Below are 15743 nucleotides of genomic sequence, written 5' to 3'. Positions count from 1 at the left end.
AATATAAATTAATTATTATCTACTATCTGTTCTTGAGAACTTTGGACTGCGAGAAATTATAGTCCTGTAGCATTTCAACCTTTTAAGCTATGACATCTTTAATCAATCATTGTTTATATAATAAAGATACTTACGTTTGAAAGCCCTTTCTTCCTGGATCTTTTTAAATTGTTCTTCTGTATGCTGCACTTGTTTCTTAAAATTTGCAGCATTTCGCAGCTGTGTGATGCAAACTTCGCAGATCCCACCATTGTCCTCTTCCGCTGTTGACAGCTGGAAAGGTACACATGTAAAAAATAGAATTTGATAATAGTGTAATTGCATGGCATTGGTGATCATTTATAGCTCTGAAGTATGGCTGTTTATGATGAGCCTCATATAAGAATCAAGGCAGACAGTGAGCAATGGAGGGCAGAGCTGCGAGTTTTGCTAAAAAACTGAATTAAAAATAAGGAACACAGAAAAATTAAGGTCATTGTCATAGCTTGAAGAATAGCATGTCTGAAGTGGCAGTGTGCGAACCAACTCGGTCATGCAATTGAAGGCTGTTGGGGTTGTAAGGTTATCAAGTGACAACCACTCGGTGGACCAAGCACATAGCCTAAATTACAGAATGTCACTGGATGCAGGCAGAGCAACACCGGATCAGGGATTTATAGTATGAGATGGTAAAAGCGGCTGTGCACCTAAGACCATGGCACCTCTTCACACTTATTAAAAAATCCTATTATTGTCTAAACGATTTTTTAGTAGTAATAGAGCGAATAAAAGTCAGGGACAGACCTGCAGTTTGGCAAGTTTAAGTGGCAGTATGCAGACTATATAGCATGCAGAACAATTGACTGGCCATCTGCCTTAAGGTTCCGGAGGGGAAACCATAGATTGGCAAGTGCTATGTTATATGTTTCTATACCTAGAACCTTGTTGAGGTTGTTATAAAATGCTGAATGTTAACTGCTTCTAAATAGTCCTATTGGAAATCTATGGAGGAAGCCTATGTCTAGTGGTAGACATCCTATGGTTCAAATGATAATAAAAAATATAAATAAGGAATTGATCACCTCTACTATATCGAGGATATTGTAAAAGTGCCCACAAATAAAACCTACTTGAGTTAGCTTTGGGCTCTACATAAATAAGAGTATATTTAGAAAACTTGTAGCTGTAAATTGAAGGATGTCATTATAGGGAAGTTTGTTCTGTTTTTAGAATATTTCAAATTATGCTTCTAGCATTCTTGTTATAACAAACTCTTGTGTTCACTGTAAATAATCCTAGGAATAAATGAATAAACGGGATCATATGACAAAGATGGATACACCATTTCAATTAATACTGTTTATTAGTAAAATTTCATAATGGACTCTTTGAAAATGTATTGTAACCAAACAGTACAATTTTACTTATAGGGCATATTATGATAATTAAGCTAAAATTTTAAATTAAAAAACTATAAAATAAAGATAAATAATGTTGAGATATGTGAGATATAAAATAAAACTATGCCCTCCAGGATCTCTACAATGCCAAGCTATTAGACCACTGAAAAGAACTCCTTGGTGGCACCATCATCATCATTACAGCCATAAGATGTCCACAGCTGGACATAAGCGTCCACCATAGATTTCTACAAGGACCAGCTGGAAGGGGCTTGCATACAAATATTTCCAACCATCTTAGTTTGTCTATCCACCTTATGGTTAGACATCCTACAGTGTGATACCTGTCACTTAAAAATCATTTATTCATAGGTGTACCCAAGAGCCAAAACTTTAGTTCATCTGTTACTACTGAAGACTGAATAAATACAGTTAGACAGTTGTTTATTAATACACTTATCCCCCGATTTACACGGTAGATACGTTCCCAAGGAAAACGTGTAAACTGAAAATTAAAAATTTTCAAGTCATAACTGTGTAAATCGAAAAACTTGCAGAAAATGCATAATATTGCTATTTAACAGTTGCGATTTTCTTCAATATTTTTAGGTGTACACAGAAATAAAAAAAAATGCATTGACAAGTTAAAATATTTAATATATTACCGAAACACTGTTTTTTTTATTTAATTACAATACATTAAACAAAAAAAAAACAAAGAATATATATATTTTATGTGAATTATGCCTTTTTGGTAAATTGCCATCATTTCTCTGCAAAATTTCCTGCATTGAATTTCATTTCCCTATGAATTTTACTTTAATTACAGCTGTTAATTTATAATAATCTAAATTATGCACTCACTTGTAATTTACGAATATGGATAATATAATCTTTTTGAAACTTTCACTCAAACACACTTTTCCGTAGATAAAATTTTAATTTTATGTGAAGAAATACAGACACAGAATGAGTGTGCAGCAAGTCAGCACATAAGCTCGGGATTCTCCGTGAAATGTGTACACAGCACACGTGTTCAATCACAGTAGCATTTAGTAGAGTGCAATAAAAACAAAAAAAAACTTATTTGGACAACAGTGTAAAAGCGAAAACGTGTAAAACAAGTACCGTGTAAATCGAGGGATAGGCGTATTATGCCTACTGCCGTAAATTAAATTTAAGATAGTTGTATTTAATTTAATGTTTCAAATAACTAAGATTTCAGGATTTCAAAACAATGTTTTTATTTTTATGACTAATTATAGTAATTTTCCTAAAATTTCATATTGCTATGAAGAATAGAATTATTTATTGATAAACTTAAGGTAAATATTGCGACAAATAACACCAATACACAAATGTCTGCATACAAATGAAAAATAATAAATCGTAAGGAACTATTACAAAATAAACACTAATCAATTACAAATCGCAGCAAGAACTTTAAAAGTTTCAATATTTTTAAGTAAGAACAACCTGATAGTATTATATTTAACAAATTATGGATAAATTAATGTATATTTACTTACTGTTATATCAAAACAAAATTGTAACATATCCGCATATACTTCATCATTGCCCATCCATCGATATGTTGTGTTCACGTCTTTAAAGAGACCCTCGGACGCACAGCACCGGCACATGCCGCTGCTCACTGCAGTCTCCATCATTTTTATTGCACTATGTCAACATTTACACTAAATTAAATCTAATACTTTCTCCATTAAAACTACAAAACTAAAGGACCGACGCTTTTCGACCTGCACTCGGCCATTTTCTAACGTAGCTAACATGGCGTTCTGAAACAAATATTTCACGGCTCAAAAAGCATTAAACGTTTTTATTTTTAATTATTATTGAGAATTATGTAAAAGACGTAAATGGTTTTTACATTTAATTACTGAAAGTAAGTGCGGGTAGTTTTTTCTTATAAATTAATATTAATTTTAAGAATAAATGTGTGAAATTAGACAAATGGAAATAATCTCAGCTCAAGACAATTTATTTAAATTTTTAGTTTAATACCATAATCATCTTTGTCTTAATTTCAAACTCCTTTGTAAATACAATTTTAAGAAATAAATTAATACTTACGTAACTTTTATGAAAGTAACCGTTTGTAAATGCATCTTTATATTTATTTTTGATTGTTGTCGAAAATTATTTTAATTTTTTCGAACTGGCTTGCACTGCTGCCCAAGAAACATTTGCAGAATTTAGGGGTGCGAGGGTTGGCACAAGGCGCTTATTCTAAAACTTTCGTTAAGATAGCGAAGTTAGTGAGCTCCTTAGGGACCCACGGCTACAAAGAACAATTTTAACGGATTAGAATGCCGTCAAGCTCATTGATCGCTTATATGGACTCTACACGGAATGATAAAGCTCAGGGCCCCACGAGAGGTATGGTCTGTCACTCGTGGATAAAAGCCCGTTAAGCATTCCAATTAAAGTGCACCCAAGAAGGCCGAACCCCGATATGGTCGGTTGCCATTAGATGAATAACATTACTGCCACTTCGGAAAGAACGCACAGAGAATAAGTGGCTAAAGAAACTCCAGCTATGTTTCTATCTAGAATGATCAGGGGTGTGGGTATCTTGTGATACACAAAGCAACCCACGATTACATTGAGATTGATTGGTTTACGAAAGATTGTGAATTATTTTGTATGATGCCTATCTTAAGGTAGTCGCGTTATCCGAAGTTTGAGCACAATTCTCGGTCTCAAGAAAGGACGGAGTCTGGACATACTGGGTGTAATTGTTTTATACTTGGCGACAACTACAATCAAAGAGTTTATTGTCATTTTTAAATAATTGAGTCAAATTAAAGGATCAATGCCCGTTTTAAGATCGGGGCAATCTATGGCAGATCCAAATCTACGTAAAAGTCTCAATTATGCACATAACCTGCGCGCATGAACCTTTTTTATATGACTTGGAGACTATGAATGACACACAAGTTTGTATGCATGAAGCACAGGCTTAAGTATGAAAAAACTGGCCTGATTACACCTCTATTGTATGAATTTATTAAATAGCGACATTTAATTCCAACTGAAGACCGTCTTTAATACAGCTTTTGCAAAACCTTTATATCTACTATTTCAGGTAAATATAATTTAGTGTTAGTTATAATTAAGTTTGTTAAGTAACATCACTACGTCCTCACCGTCTGTCAAAATGACTTGACATTGGATAGAATTTCTTGGTTGTTATTGAAGTTGTAATTGTTTTAATTGTTTTTAAATATTTGTATTTAATAATGGACGTTGTCGATCTCTGTCGGTGTTGTCTCGCTAGACCACCTGATAAAGATCTAAAGACGGTTTACACGCGTCTTGGTAAAACAGAAATATACGGAGATATGCTAAAAGAGTGCTTCGAAATTCACGTAAATATTGTCATTTGTTTTTTTTTATAATTATTTCAATTGCTTTCATTAAAAATATAATATGTTCTGAACGTAACCTAGTAGCTATTATTATGTAGTACGTATTAATAATGGTTACATTATGAATATTTTGATATTAATGAGGTTCTTAGCAAGTATTATTATTAAAAAGCATATGATATTAAACTCATTGGACGTGTATTACTTTTATTATCACGTGCACAATTTGTATGACTTGTTTAACAGACGCTACTTAATGTATACAGGGTGATTAAAAAAAAATTAAAATTTGTGCAAATGTATAAAGTACATACTCTGAAATATGTTACATTATTACATTATTTTACATTACATTGTTACATTTTTTTCTATTGGAATGCAACTGGACACTAACTTCTGGCAGTACAAAGTCAGTAGAACTGATAGTAAACAATAATTAATTTTAAAATAAAATAATGCAAATTTTGAAAATGCTTATTCTTACTATATTATGAATTATTTAAATAATTGATTTTTGTGTAAAGTGTATTAATTAAAAAACAAATGAGCTACTTTTAATTGTATGAAGCTTTTACATCAATTATCAATCATCCCCATATATATTTCTGCGACGGTGTTGTAAAATTACTTGATTGATAAAAAATAATTATTGTTGGTTAAATTTCATATTTACTTACCATGTATAGTTAAAAATATGTTCTTGATGTGATAATAATTTGTGGTGGAAAAAAAGAGAGTTGAGGCTTAAACCAATAGCGTATTCAAATCACACAAGACATTGTTGTCAGTTCTGTATAAGAAGATTGTCCCACAACAGTTGTTTTGGAAGTTTTGTGTCGGCAATGCTGATATAATTCTTAAAAACAATACTGAAGCTTTTTTTTTCTTATCTTAAATAGGTCAGGTGTTCATTGATTCCATTCCATACCTTTAAATGCAAGTACTTGTATAAAATTTTAGGCAATTCTCTACTAGCGCCATCTATCGGCACCATACCAAATAATAGTGTTAAGACTTATTTTTTACTATTTTTACTATTTTGTGTATATATATGTGTATATATATATATATATATACACATATATATACACAAATGTATATATTTTTAAATATATATCTCCTCAACCAAAATACTGCAATATCTGAAAAGGAAAGTTTATGATAAGTGTGTGTTGCCTGTGATGATATATTAAGTGGTAGCTTACAATAGGCCTTTTGACTTAAGGTCACCCAGATATGAATGATATCAGCAATGCAGATGGTTATGTTTAGTTTTGCTGTGAGATTGAATCAGAAATGAGAAGCGCCACAATAGAACCAAGGTCTCCAGTGTAACTCAAAGAATTGTTTGTCAAAAGTGCCAGTGGGTGGGACACATTACTTGTGCAACCATTGGTTATTGGGAAGAGGTTCTTGGTTTTCCACTAGGTGGACTGTTGATAGTGAAAGTTGCGGGAAGTCAATGGATGTGGGCAGGTTATTGTGGCAATCTTTGGAGGAGGACTAAACTTTGCATTGATCATTTATCAGCAGATATGATGATGATAAATATAAAGTGATGAATCTGGCATATTCAAAAACCAAAAATTTGTTATAAAAGTAATGTCCGACCTGCAAGATATTTCTGCCTACACCCTCATGTTGAGATGCATTTAAATGTTAATTTTAATATGTTTACATGCTAATTAGTAGTTTCAATGAACATATAATATTCTTCCAGCTGACACTCGGTGCAGAAGGGCAAGGTGGTGTATGTGATACATGTGTGACAAGACTCCGTGATGCGGCAGACTTTAAAGAACAGGTTGTCCGCTGTCAGAAAGAATTTCAACTACAACTTCTTTCAGGGTTCAGTGTGAAAGGTGAGTAAGGTACTTTGGTGTAGTTTGCTAAATATATTTACTAACAACACAAATGGACATAGTAAGAAATGTGGTAAATATACAAATAATTGGCAAACTCACAGTTACTTGACAAGACACGGAAAGGGACACTCAGATCTCTCTAGATTGAATCAGGAATGAGGAGACTAATGAACTGACATAGTTTAGCACATTAGTGAGTTCTAGTGGTAAGGTGCAAGCTAAATACAAAAAATATGACCTTAACACCTGAAGAAAAGAAGGTGTTTGGTATAATTTGTCAAAGTGAGAATTTAAACAGCATAATAGGTGTGGATTGTCAGCTACCCATTTTTGAAAGATTTAGTAAATAGAGATTCAGATTTCATCATAAGGTGTACATGGATCTCTGAGTTGTACCAAGGGATGTTAGGGGAGGTAGGCATTGGATAATGTAGTTATTGGACTTGCTGGCTATTCCCTAGAGATCCCGGTCATCCATACTGACATTGGTAACAATTTTAATATTAGCAACTTTTTACCTATCTCGCTATTATTTATCTGTAACCAGAGTATACTTTTTTATTTAAAGCCTACATCTTTGTTGTAACACGATGTCATGTTAGCCATGGTCAAGGTGAAGTCGAAGGTACCTGACTTTATCATACATATATTTATATAAATACAAGAAGATCTTTCAAGCTAGTTCCACATCCACAGAACAAAGATGAACTAAAGAATAGAGCAACTCAATTCATAATGTAAAAATTATTTAAACTAAAAGGGAAAAGTAATCATATTATTGATTTGCTATTAAAGAGAAAAGAAAAATATAATTTTAGTAATTCTTAATTGATTTATTTAACTTATATAAATAAATTTAAGTGTGTAACAATAAATGAATTTGTATACGATACATATATCAAAATTACAAGTTTTAATTTTTTTTTTGGTTTGTCTCTGAAATGGCTGTACCGATTTTGACAGGGTTTATACTGACAGGGAGCTAGCTGATGTAATAAGGAGTATCTAAGGCTAAATTTTAAAAATTATTGAATTAAAAAAAAAAAACTAAATAAATTTTTCATTCTTTCATTTCACGCGGACATAGTCGCAAGTACAGCTTGTAGTATAATAAATTTCTGGTAGGGTGCATATATTTAGTAACTCTGAAACCTATTTCCCATCTTTACATAGCTTGCTATAGAAAATGTTAATTCACTATGCGTTATTATTAAATGAAAAAACAAACTGAATAAACTAAATATTTTTTGGTTAAATTTCATGCAGCCAAAGTCACAGGCACAGCTAGTTAAAAATAATAATTACTTTTACAGGTGAACTGTCAACTAAAGTAAAACTGGAGGTATCGGAAGGAGAGGACGAAAGCGGAGTTTATTTTATTGGTAAAAAGGTTTTATATTTGTTATTTGTTTATAAGGTTTTTGATTCCCACTGCTTAATGAATAGACAGTTATGTCATGGTTGTGAAATATCACAGTTGCCAAAATAGGGGGTACTTTGAGATCAATCGAGACGATTATACAGGATGATTGGTTACATAAGTAAAACCTTTAAATTGGTTAATGCGATGTTCCCCAAGGTGGGGCCCACACCCACAAGAGGCTAATTTGATTTTTAGTAAATGTATAACTCAATTGGCGGCATAAGCTTTTTACACATTTTTGTAGTTTATACACCTTTAGCACCTATTTCCGATCACTGTATAGAATCATCACTGAAATTTGGTTCATTAATTTACTTTTTAATTTGAATTATAATAAATTCTAGCAGTACAGTTTGCAGGTACGGATAGTAAACAATAATTAATTTTAATATTCAGTAATGCTGATTTTGGAAATTGTTTTTTTACATTTTTTTATTATTTATAATATCATTGTATTGTACGGGGTGTATTATACATTAATTGACAAGCTGGCAAATGAGCTATACATTCACCTCTTTGAAGCGTTTACACCTATAACCAATCATCCTGTATTTTTGGAGAAATATTCTCAGTAGTGTTTTGGAGTTTTTGTCACAGAAAATATTGTAAATTTTGGTAAATTTTCATAAAGTTTTATAGGCTCCTCTTATATTTTATTTGCGAAATAAAGTTAATATAGCATTCTTTAATACGTTGAATGCCATGGGGGTCACCGGTGACCGGTGCGCTCGGATTGATATATATATATATATATATATATATATATATTATACAAACAAATGACAATACTTATATTTTTTTATTATTATCATGGTTGATGTAGTGGTGTAGAAATTAATGCAATATGAATGTATAATGCAATATAGTTTTATTATGCGCGCACGTTCGTATTATCTTATTATTATTATTCTTATTCGCATATATCGTCAGTTAATTGCTTGACGTGGAATCTTCATTTGAAATCATTATTTTATGGGCTAACTAAAAAAATAAATAGGAGATACGAAACGCCTGATTGTTAACACTTTCGAAAAGAATAAAACAGTGAAACTATTTCTCAACAGCGCGAAGAAACAATATGAGATTAATGTCGATTGCATATTTTCAATTGTCAATTTTTGAGATAAATTTTTAAGTCGCGCGAAATTGCACCCCAGCGCCACGGGGGTCACCGGTGACCTCAGTCGCAATTAACATGCCAAACATGGTTGTATACTGTAACTTATCCAAATGCAAATATTATTTCGATATATATCGCATATTGGAAAATTCATCGTGGCGCTGCGGACAATTCCTCTGAATTGGCAGGGCATTCAACGTGTTAATAATGTTTTATGATTGACAGTGTGGGTATTAGGTGCATCGTCCATGGGTAAAGAGCCAGGTATCACGACCCGAGTGGCAGGTTTATAGAGGCCTCTTTGGATTCTCTCTGGATCCTCGCAATGCTACTCTGACAGTCCATTCCAGAAAGACCTGATCTCCTCTCCGTAGCATCCTTCTGTAACATTACTTTTTCGCAAGTTATATCATACTGTGATCGTTCAGCATCCCCTGGATCAACGTTGTTTTATTTGTATTGGACGCTGCTAGCCTTTCTGGGTTATACACCTTCGTCGAAGTTACAAAACTAATTAACTATTTGATATCGGTAGACCTTCAGCTGAATATATTTCAGAGTTGGGAGGGAACCACAATTGAACGGTGCCATTATTTTCGACTACCCAACGTCGAACGAGCAATGGTAACCCACCGGTGGAGCACTATGACTCGCGATCGTAGGTCGAGGGTTCAATTCCCGGGATATAATATTATATAATTCACACTTTTTGCATTAATTATATAAGATGAACACTGCCCACGAACAAGTTTCATAGGATGGGCAGCAGCGTCATCTGCGTACATTGATACCACACTGGGATTGGCAACCTACCTTCCAAGTGTGGCGATTATGGTATATCCCGCCACAAATATCATTGGTGGAGGCATATTCCTAGCAGTGGGCGTCTATGGTCTGAAACGACGACTATGATGAACGATACCGCGTGACAATCTACTGACAGCGCCATCTAGCGACGTTGTGTGAAGTAACAGCGTTCAAACATATCTTAAATCGTTTAAGTAAATAGTGCAAGGGCTATTAAAAAGTATCTTCTTAACTCATGCACAAACATGTTGAATTCCAGAACTAAAAGAAGAACTCTCGGATGAAGAACTGAAGGTCAAAGAGGATGCGGACTTAGCTGCTATGCTTGGTCTCGATGACGTGTCGATACAGAAGAAAATGGAAAAGAGAAATGGAAAGAAAATGCTTATAGAAGGTAAGCTGGTTCTCATTTGATTGTTTTATTTCAATTATGACTTCATTACTTTTTACTGTTTGATTATGTTACTAAGTGTGTGGTAAATTTAATTTGGTTTTTCCAAGTTTTAAAATCTATATACAGGATGATTGGTTATATAGATGTAGAAGTTTTAAAGGAGTGAATGTATAGCACAATTGTCAGTAAAAGCTATAATACATTCACACTACTTACATGACGTTTTGTCAGTTGTTGTATTTCGTGCGACAGAGATAACGCTCTACGAAATCGAAATTAGCCGATTGTCTCTTTCCAAAGGTCGATGGGTACACCTATTTCGTATCATCCTGTGATCACAGTGAAAAATGTTACATTAATTTATTTATCCTATAAGAATTCGACCGAAAGTAAATAATAAGTCATTTTAATATGTAGCAATTCAAAATTTGAAAGTGCTTTTTTTACTTTATTAATTATTATTTCTTTTATCATTGTATTATATAAGGTATGTTGTACATTAATTTACAGCAAATGTGGTATATATTCACTTTCTTAATGCTTTAATATTTTTAACCAACCGCCCTGTATGTGAAAATGAATATCTAATTTTACATGTTTATACCATAACATATTGAAAATATTGTGAAAGTGACCTCAAAAAACCCGTCTGAGTTTGTTGTTGGCTAAGGGTACATTGGGAACCATCTTAGGTTTAAGTTTAAATATACCATTACAGAGGAGATCAGTCTAATTCGAGTTTCTAGCAAATTGAGAGCTCTTCTGTTAAATTTCTTATGAAATGCATGAGTGGTCACCTTAACCGAACTTTACCAGTTTCATTAATGTTTTTTTTTTCTTTAAAGAAATTATACTTGAAGAAGATAATTTCCAGCAAGGCTAGCACTTGTTTGTGACCAGTGTTTGTGTTGTTAATCTAGAAAATCCTTGTTTTTTCACATGGCCAATTGTATATTGGCATTTCCCTTATTGGAAAAGCGTCAAGATTAATAATGCCCTAATAGTACCACAACACCGGAACTAACAATGTTGTGTAACATTTATTATTTATATAATGCTTATCTCATGTCATCAATTAAAAAAAGATTTTTTTGTGGTATTTAGTGTTTTTTGTTTATGAATTTTCTAATAGAAAAGTAGCCTAAGTTACTCCTTCAGATCCAGTCATTTCAGAGATTAGCTGACAGGTAGACAAAAATAAAAAAATATGATTTTGGTATATGTACCGCATATATATTCATGCTTGTAAAAGTGGTTATGGTAATATTAAAAATACTCTTTAACTTTATATATACAAATATATGTGTATTTATGACGTACACGCTAAATACTTCATGTCTCTCATCTCCATTAAGAAGTTGTCTGGTAGAGATAGCCTCGAGCGGCAAGACCACCAGTTGTATCACCTCTATATAAATCAATTATCTTTTGTCTATTATCTATTTCTTTTTTGTGTTGCTTATCCTATAAGATATATTTTTTCATTGTCATTATGGTTTTGCAATAAAGTGTAATTAAAATATGTAAATTAATACAGTTTTGGCAATAACTTTTTTTTTAAATAAAGTTCCGTGTATTAGTTGAGATATGTACATAAAAATTATCTTTTGGATTTATGACTCCCAGATGACCTAACTGGTATGTGGCTGGATACTGGGAGCATAAGACGGTTCGGATGGCGATCTTTGAGGGAGGATTATACATCTATCAGCTGATATGATGATGAAAACATAACAAAGTCTATCAAGTCAGTCAGTAGAAAGAAGTTTTATTTATTTGCTTCAAATAATATAATTTCTCTTGTACACGCTAGAAAATATATACATAGTTGCATAATAGTGAAGACAAAAGTACAATAGGCGGTCTTATCATACGAGGCAATTTCTTTCAGACAAGCATAGTATAGACAACATAGAAACACTAGAGGGATATGTAGCGGGTGGTTAAAATCAAATGGTACTATAGTCCTTGTATATATGTGGATAATTATTATGGTGGTATCTGTGGTGAGTTCCAGCGCAAGGAAGATTAATTGAGATGTAACAAATGACTTGTATAAATCTCCAACAAATTGTTACTAAATTTTTTTTTTGTAATTTCAGATCGAAAGTCATCCCAGAAGAATCTCCCACTAAAACTCTCCTTCAGGACTCTCTCGCAGATAGATAAATTGAAATCTGTCAAAACTTCTCGAGTAAGATTTGTTAGCGATAACAACAAACATAAGATAAACCTGGAGAATATTCTGAAGTATTCAAACTGTACCCCATTCTCTAATAAGACCATCGCTGGGATCGCATGTGCGTATTGCAAGGAAGTCTACCAGGACCCACAGGATCTAAGAATCCACAATCAGGAGGTACATAGAGATGGTGATCTTAATGACAATAAACGGATGGATAAAAACAATCTATCAATAAAATTGGATATAACAGATCTTAAATGCACAATTTGCAACACGACTGTGGATTTCATATCAAATTTAAAGAAACACCTTACAAGCGAACACAATATTAAATTTTATTCGGACGTCAAAGATTATATATTGGAATTCAAACTCACCTCATCGCAAATACTAAACTGTGCATTGTGTAATTCAACGTATGAAACATTTAAAATGCTTCTACAGCACATGAATGGACATTACAGAAACTATATTTGTGATATATGCGATATGGGCTTCATAAACCAGCACAGATTGAAAAGTCATAAACGGACACATGAAGTTGGTACCTTCAAGTGTAGTTACTGCGAGAAGATCTTCAGCACACGTGTTAGAAAGATGTGTCATGAGAAGTACACACATAATACAAGTGCCAGATACACAACAAACTGTCCGCAGTGTGACCAGTCATTCACAAGCTATTATCAACGCAACCGTCATATGTTTAAGGACCATAATACAGTGGCAGCGTCATATAAGTGTAATATATGTGATAAATCGTTCATACTTAAGTCAAAGTTAACGTCTCATATCAAAAAGGTGCATTTAATGGAACGAAATCATATATGTGAGGAATGCGGACAAGGTTTCTTCATCAAACAGAGTCTGGATGAGCATATGGTGAAACATAAAGGTGAAAGAGTGTTTAAGTGTACAGTTTGTAATAAAGCTTATGCGAGGAAGAAGACACTGCGAGAACATATGCGGATACATAATAACGATAGGCGGTTTAAATGTGGAGTTTGTAGTATGGCGTTTGTCCAGAAGTGCAGTTTGAAAGGCCATATGTTATCCAACCATGGTGTGACTTTGACAGAGTTTGAAAATAACAGAAGTGATTAATAATATAGTGAATATTGAGTGATTGGTTATAGGCGTAAAAGCCTTAAAGGCGTGGTTGTATAGCTCATTCTGTGTCAATTATTGTATGGTATACTATACAACATATATATATATATATATATATATATGTATGTATGAATATATATGTATGTATGGCTGCCATAAGTTATTATGATTAGAAATGGGCTTTTAAAGCTTGTTGCTGACAAAAATGTTTAACATTCACTCTTCTTAAATCTTTTACACTTATAACCAATCATCTTGTATATAATCTATTTAAATAAACAGTATTATAATTGCCAATTCACGTCCTATTAACAAGAGATTTCATATGAGAAGTTCGTATATGTATGTTGATATAAAAATACACACAAATACGATACAAATATTTGTAAATTTCAAAACAGATTAAACAAAAAATTGTTTTAAAGCTTTAACAGTTGTACAACGAATATATGTTTGTATTAGCGTATGTTTTAATATACATATCACAATATACGCACATATATTGTATTATAGTATGTCCAGATGTTTTGGAATGTTCCAATGCTCCTAACAGATTATAAAAGGAGTTCCTTAATAAAAAAAAAACACAAACAATTTTGCACAGACTAAAAATATGTCAGTGTATATGAATAAATATATAACATATTTTTTAACTACCTTACTTTTAGAGAACTTAAAAAAAGGTTTTAACATGGACATACTTTTGTTGAAGTGAATTTAAATGGAATTTGAAATTTATGGCTTACACAATAAGACCCATTTTAGCAATGTATGTTTAAATAACAATTATTCAAAAATAAGTTAGCTAAAGAGAAAACTAAGAAATGAAGAGTTTCGTAAATCACCGACGTGGCTTGAAAAATTGCCCGTTGGAAGTGGCAGTAGGTTGGGCATATCGCTTGTGCAACCGATGGCTGTTGTGGCTGGCGTGGGCAAGCCTCCCACTAGGTGGACTAAAGCATAATTAAGATCACAGGAAGTCGTTGTATGCGGGCAGCTCATGACCGGTCACCGTGTCGATTTGGGACAGGCCTATGCCCAGCAGTGGGCATCTATCAGCTGATATAATCATGAAAGAGGATGTACTATGTATATTTTCAATTTGAACTGAATTTTTATATAAATTTTATACAAATTTGGGTTGTATATATATAGCCATAAGTTCTTCCATATTATATTTTGGATTAAAAACTTCTTCATAACGATATATTAATCTGGTGTGATTTTATATGTGGGTACTGAGTTATTATTAATATAATCACAGTTTTACGGTGCATATTCATATGAAAGTAATATTTTGTGCCGAAGATTTTGAAAGAATTTTCAATAAAATACTAATACAGGGTGATTGAATATAGGTGTAAAAGTTTTAAGGGAGTGATAGTATAGACCCTTAGTTATTAGTGTATAAAGTGATCACCTGAAATATGTTACATTAATTTATTTTTGTCTATTGTAATTAGACAGGCTTATTACTTCTAGCAGTACAGATTTAATGTGGAGAGAGAGTAAATAATAATTATTTTAAGATGTAATTGAAGTATTTATTGTTTAATTTTAAATTTACTTGTTACTGTTTGATAACATTTCATGTGATGTTTTCACAGCTTATAAATCTATACACACGGGGTTTATATTATTATTTTAGGTATAAAAGTTTTAAAAATGCTTAACTTCTATTTCTGTATTAACATCTGTTACTGTATATTTTGTAATTTTATACTCTGAAATATTTTACGTTAATTTTTTTTTCTATTAGAATGCGACAGATTAATAATTTCTGGCAGTAGTTTGCAGGGACAGATAATAAATCATTACATAAATTAATATTTCTGAAACCATTGATTTTAGGATAAAGTATACCATAGTATGTTAGCTTATGAGCTATGCGTTTACCTTCTTAGAGCTTTTACATTTTTAATCAATCACCCTGTGTATAAGACTGTTTTCTCACTCACAAAAAGCCGAAAACATGCATTTTTATTTAAGATATAAAAGTCGTTTCCATAATTAGCTAACACATAAACTTGCATCCTGATGATTTTTGTTAATGTTTAATAATTTTATGAGT

At 32.5% G+C, this 15743-nt stretch overlaps 2 protein-coding genes across 2 annotated transcripts in view; one reads left to right on the top strand and one right to left on the bottom strand.

The window, feature by feature from the left end:
• The window catches only part of LOC137926438 (uncharacterized), a 40069-nt gene extending 36897 nt beyond the window's left edge, over window positions 1-3172 (bottom strand). Inside the window, exons 1-2 of the mRNA XM_068770037.1 lie at window positions 2909-3172; window positions 135-273 (exon numbers count right to left, since the gene is read on the bottom strand). Coding sequence (XP_068626138.1) covers window positions 135-273; window positions 2909-3049 — 280 coding nt within the window. The 5' untranslated portion in view covers window positions 3050-3172. The remainder of the gene's footprint in view (window positions 1-134; window positions 274-2908) is intronic.
• A 1413-nt stretch (window positions 3173-4585) lies between these two features.
• LOC137926170 (zinc finger imprinted 3-like) lies at window positions 4586-13743 on the top strand. The gene is made up of 6 exons (XM_068769731.1): window positions 4586-4771; window positions 6492-6633; window positions 7397-7402; window positions 7950-8018; window positions 10246-10380; window positions 12483-13743. Exons 1-6 carry the CDS (start codon window positions 4643-4645, stop codon window positions 13664-13666), a joined length of 1665 nt encoding a protein of 554 aa, XP_068625832.1. The 5' UTR covers window positions 4586-4642; the 3' UTR covers window positions 13667-13743.
• The last annotated feature ends 2000 nt before the right edge of the window (window positions 13744-15743 follow it).

The sequence above is a fragment of the Battus philenor genome, unplaced genomic scaffold, assembly GCF_028537555.1.
Source record: "Battus philenor isolate CCGP_79_NKW_IND1 unplaced genomic scaffold, ilBatPhil1.0.hap1 SCAF_29, whole genome shotgun sequence".
Classification (NCBI taxonomy): Eukaryota; Metazoa; Arthropoda; class Insecta; order Lepidoptera; family Papilionidae; genus Battus; species Battus philenor.
Note: the sequence above shows the minus strand (reverse complement) of the source record. Positions and strands in the feature narration are given on the sequence as shown.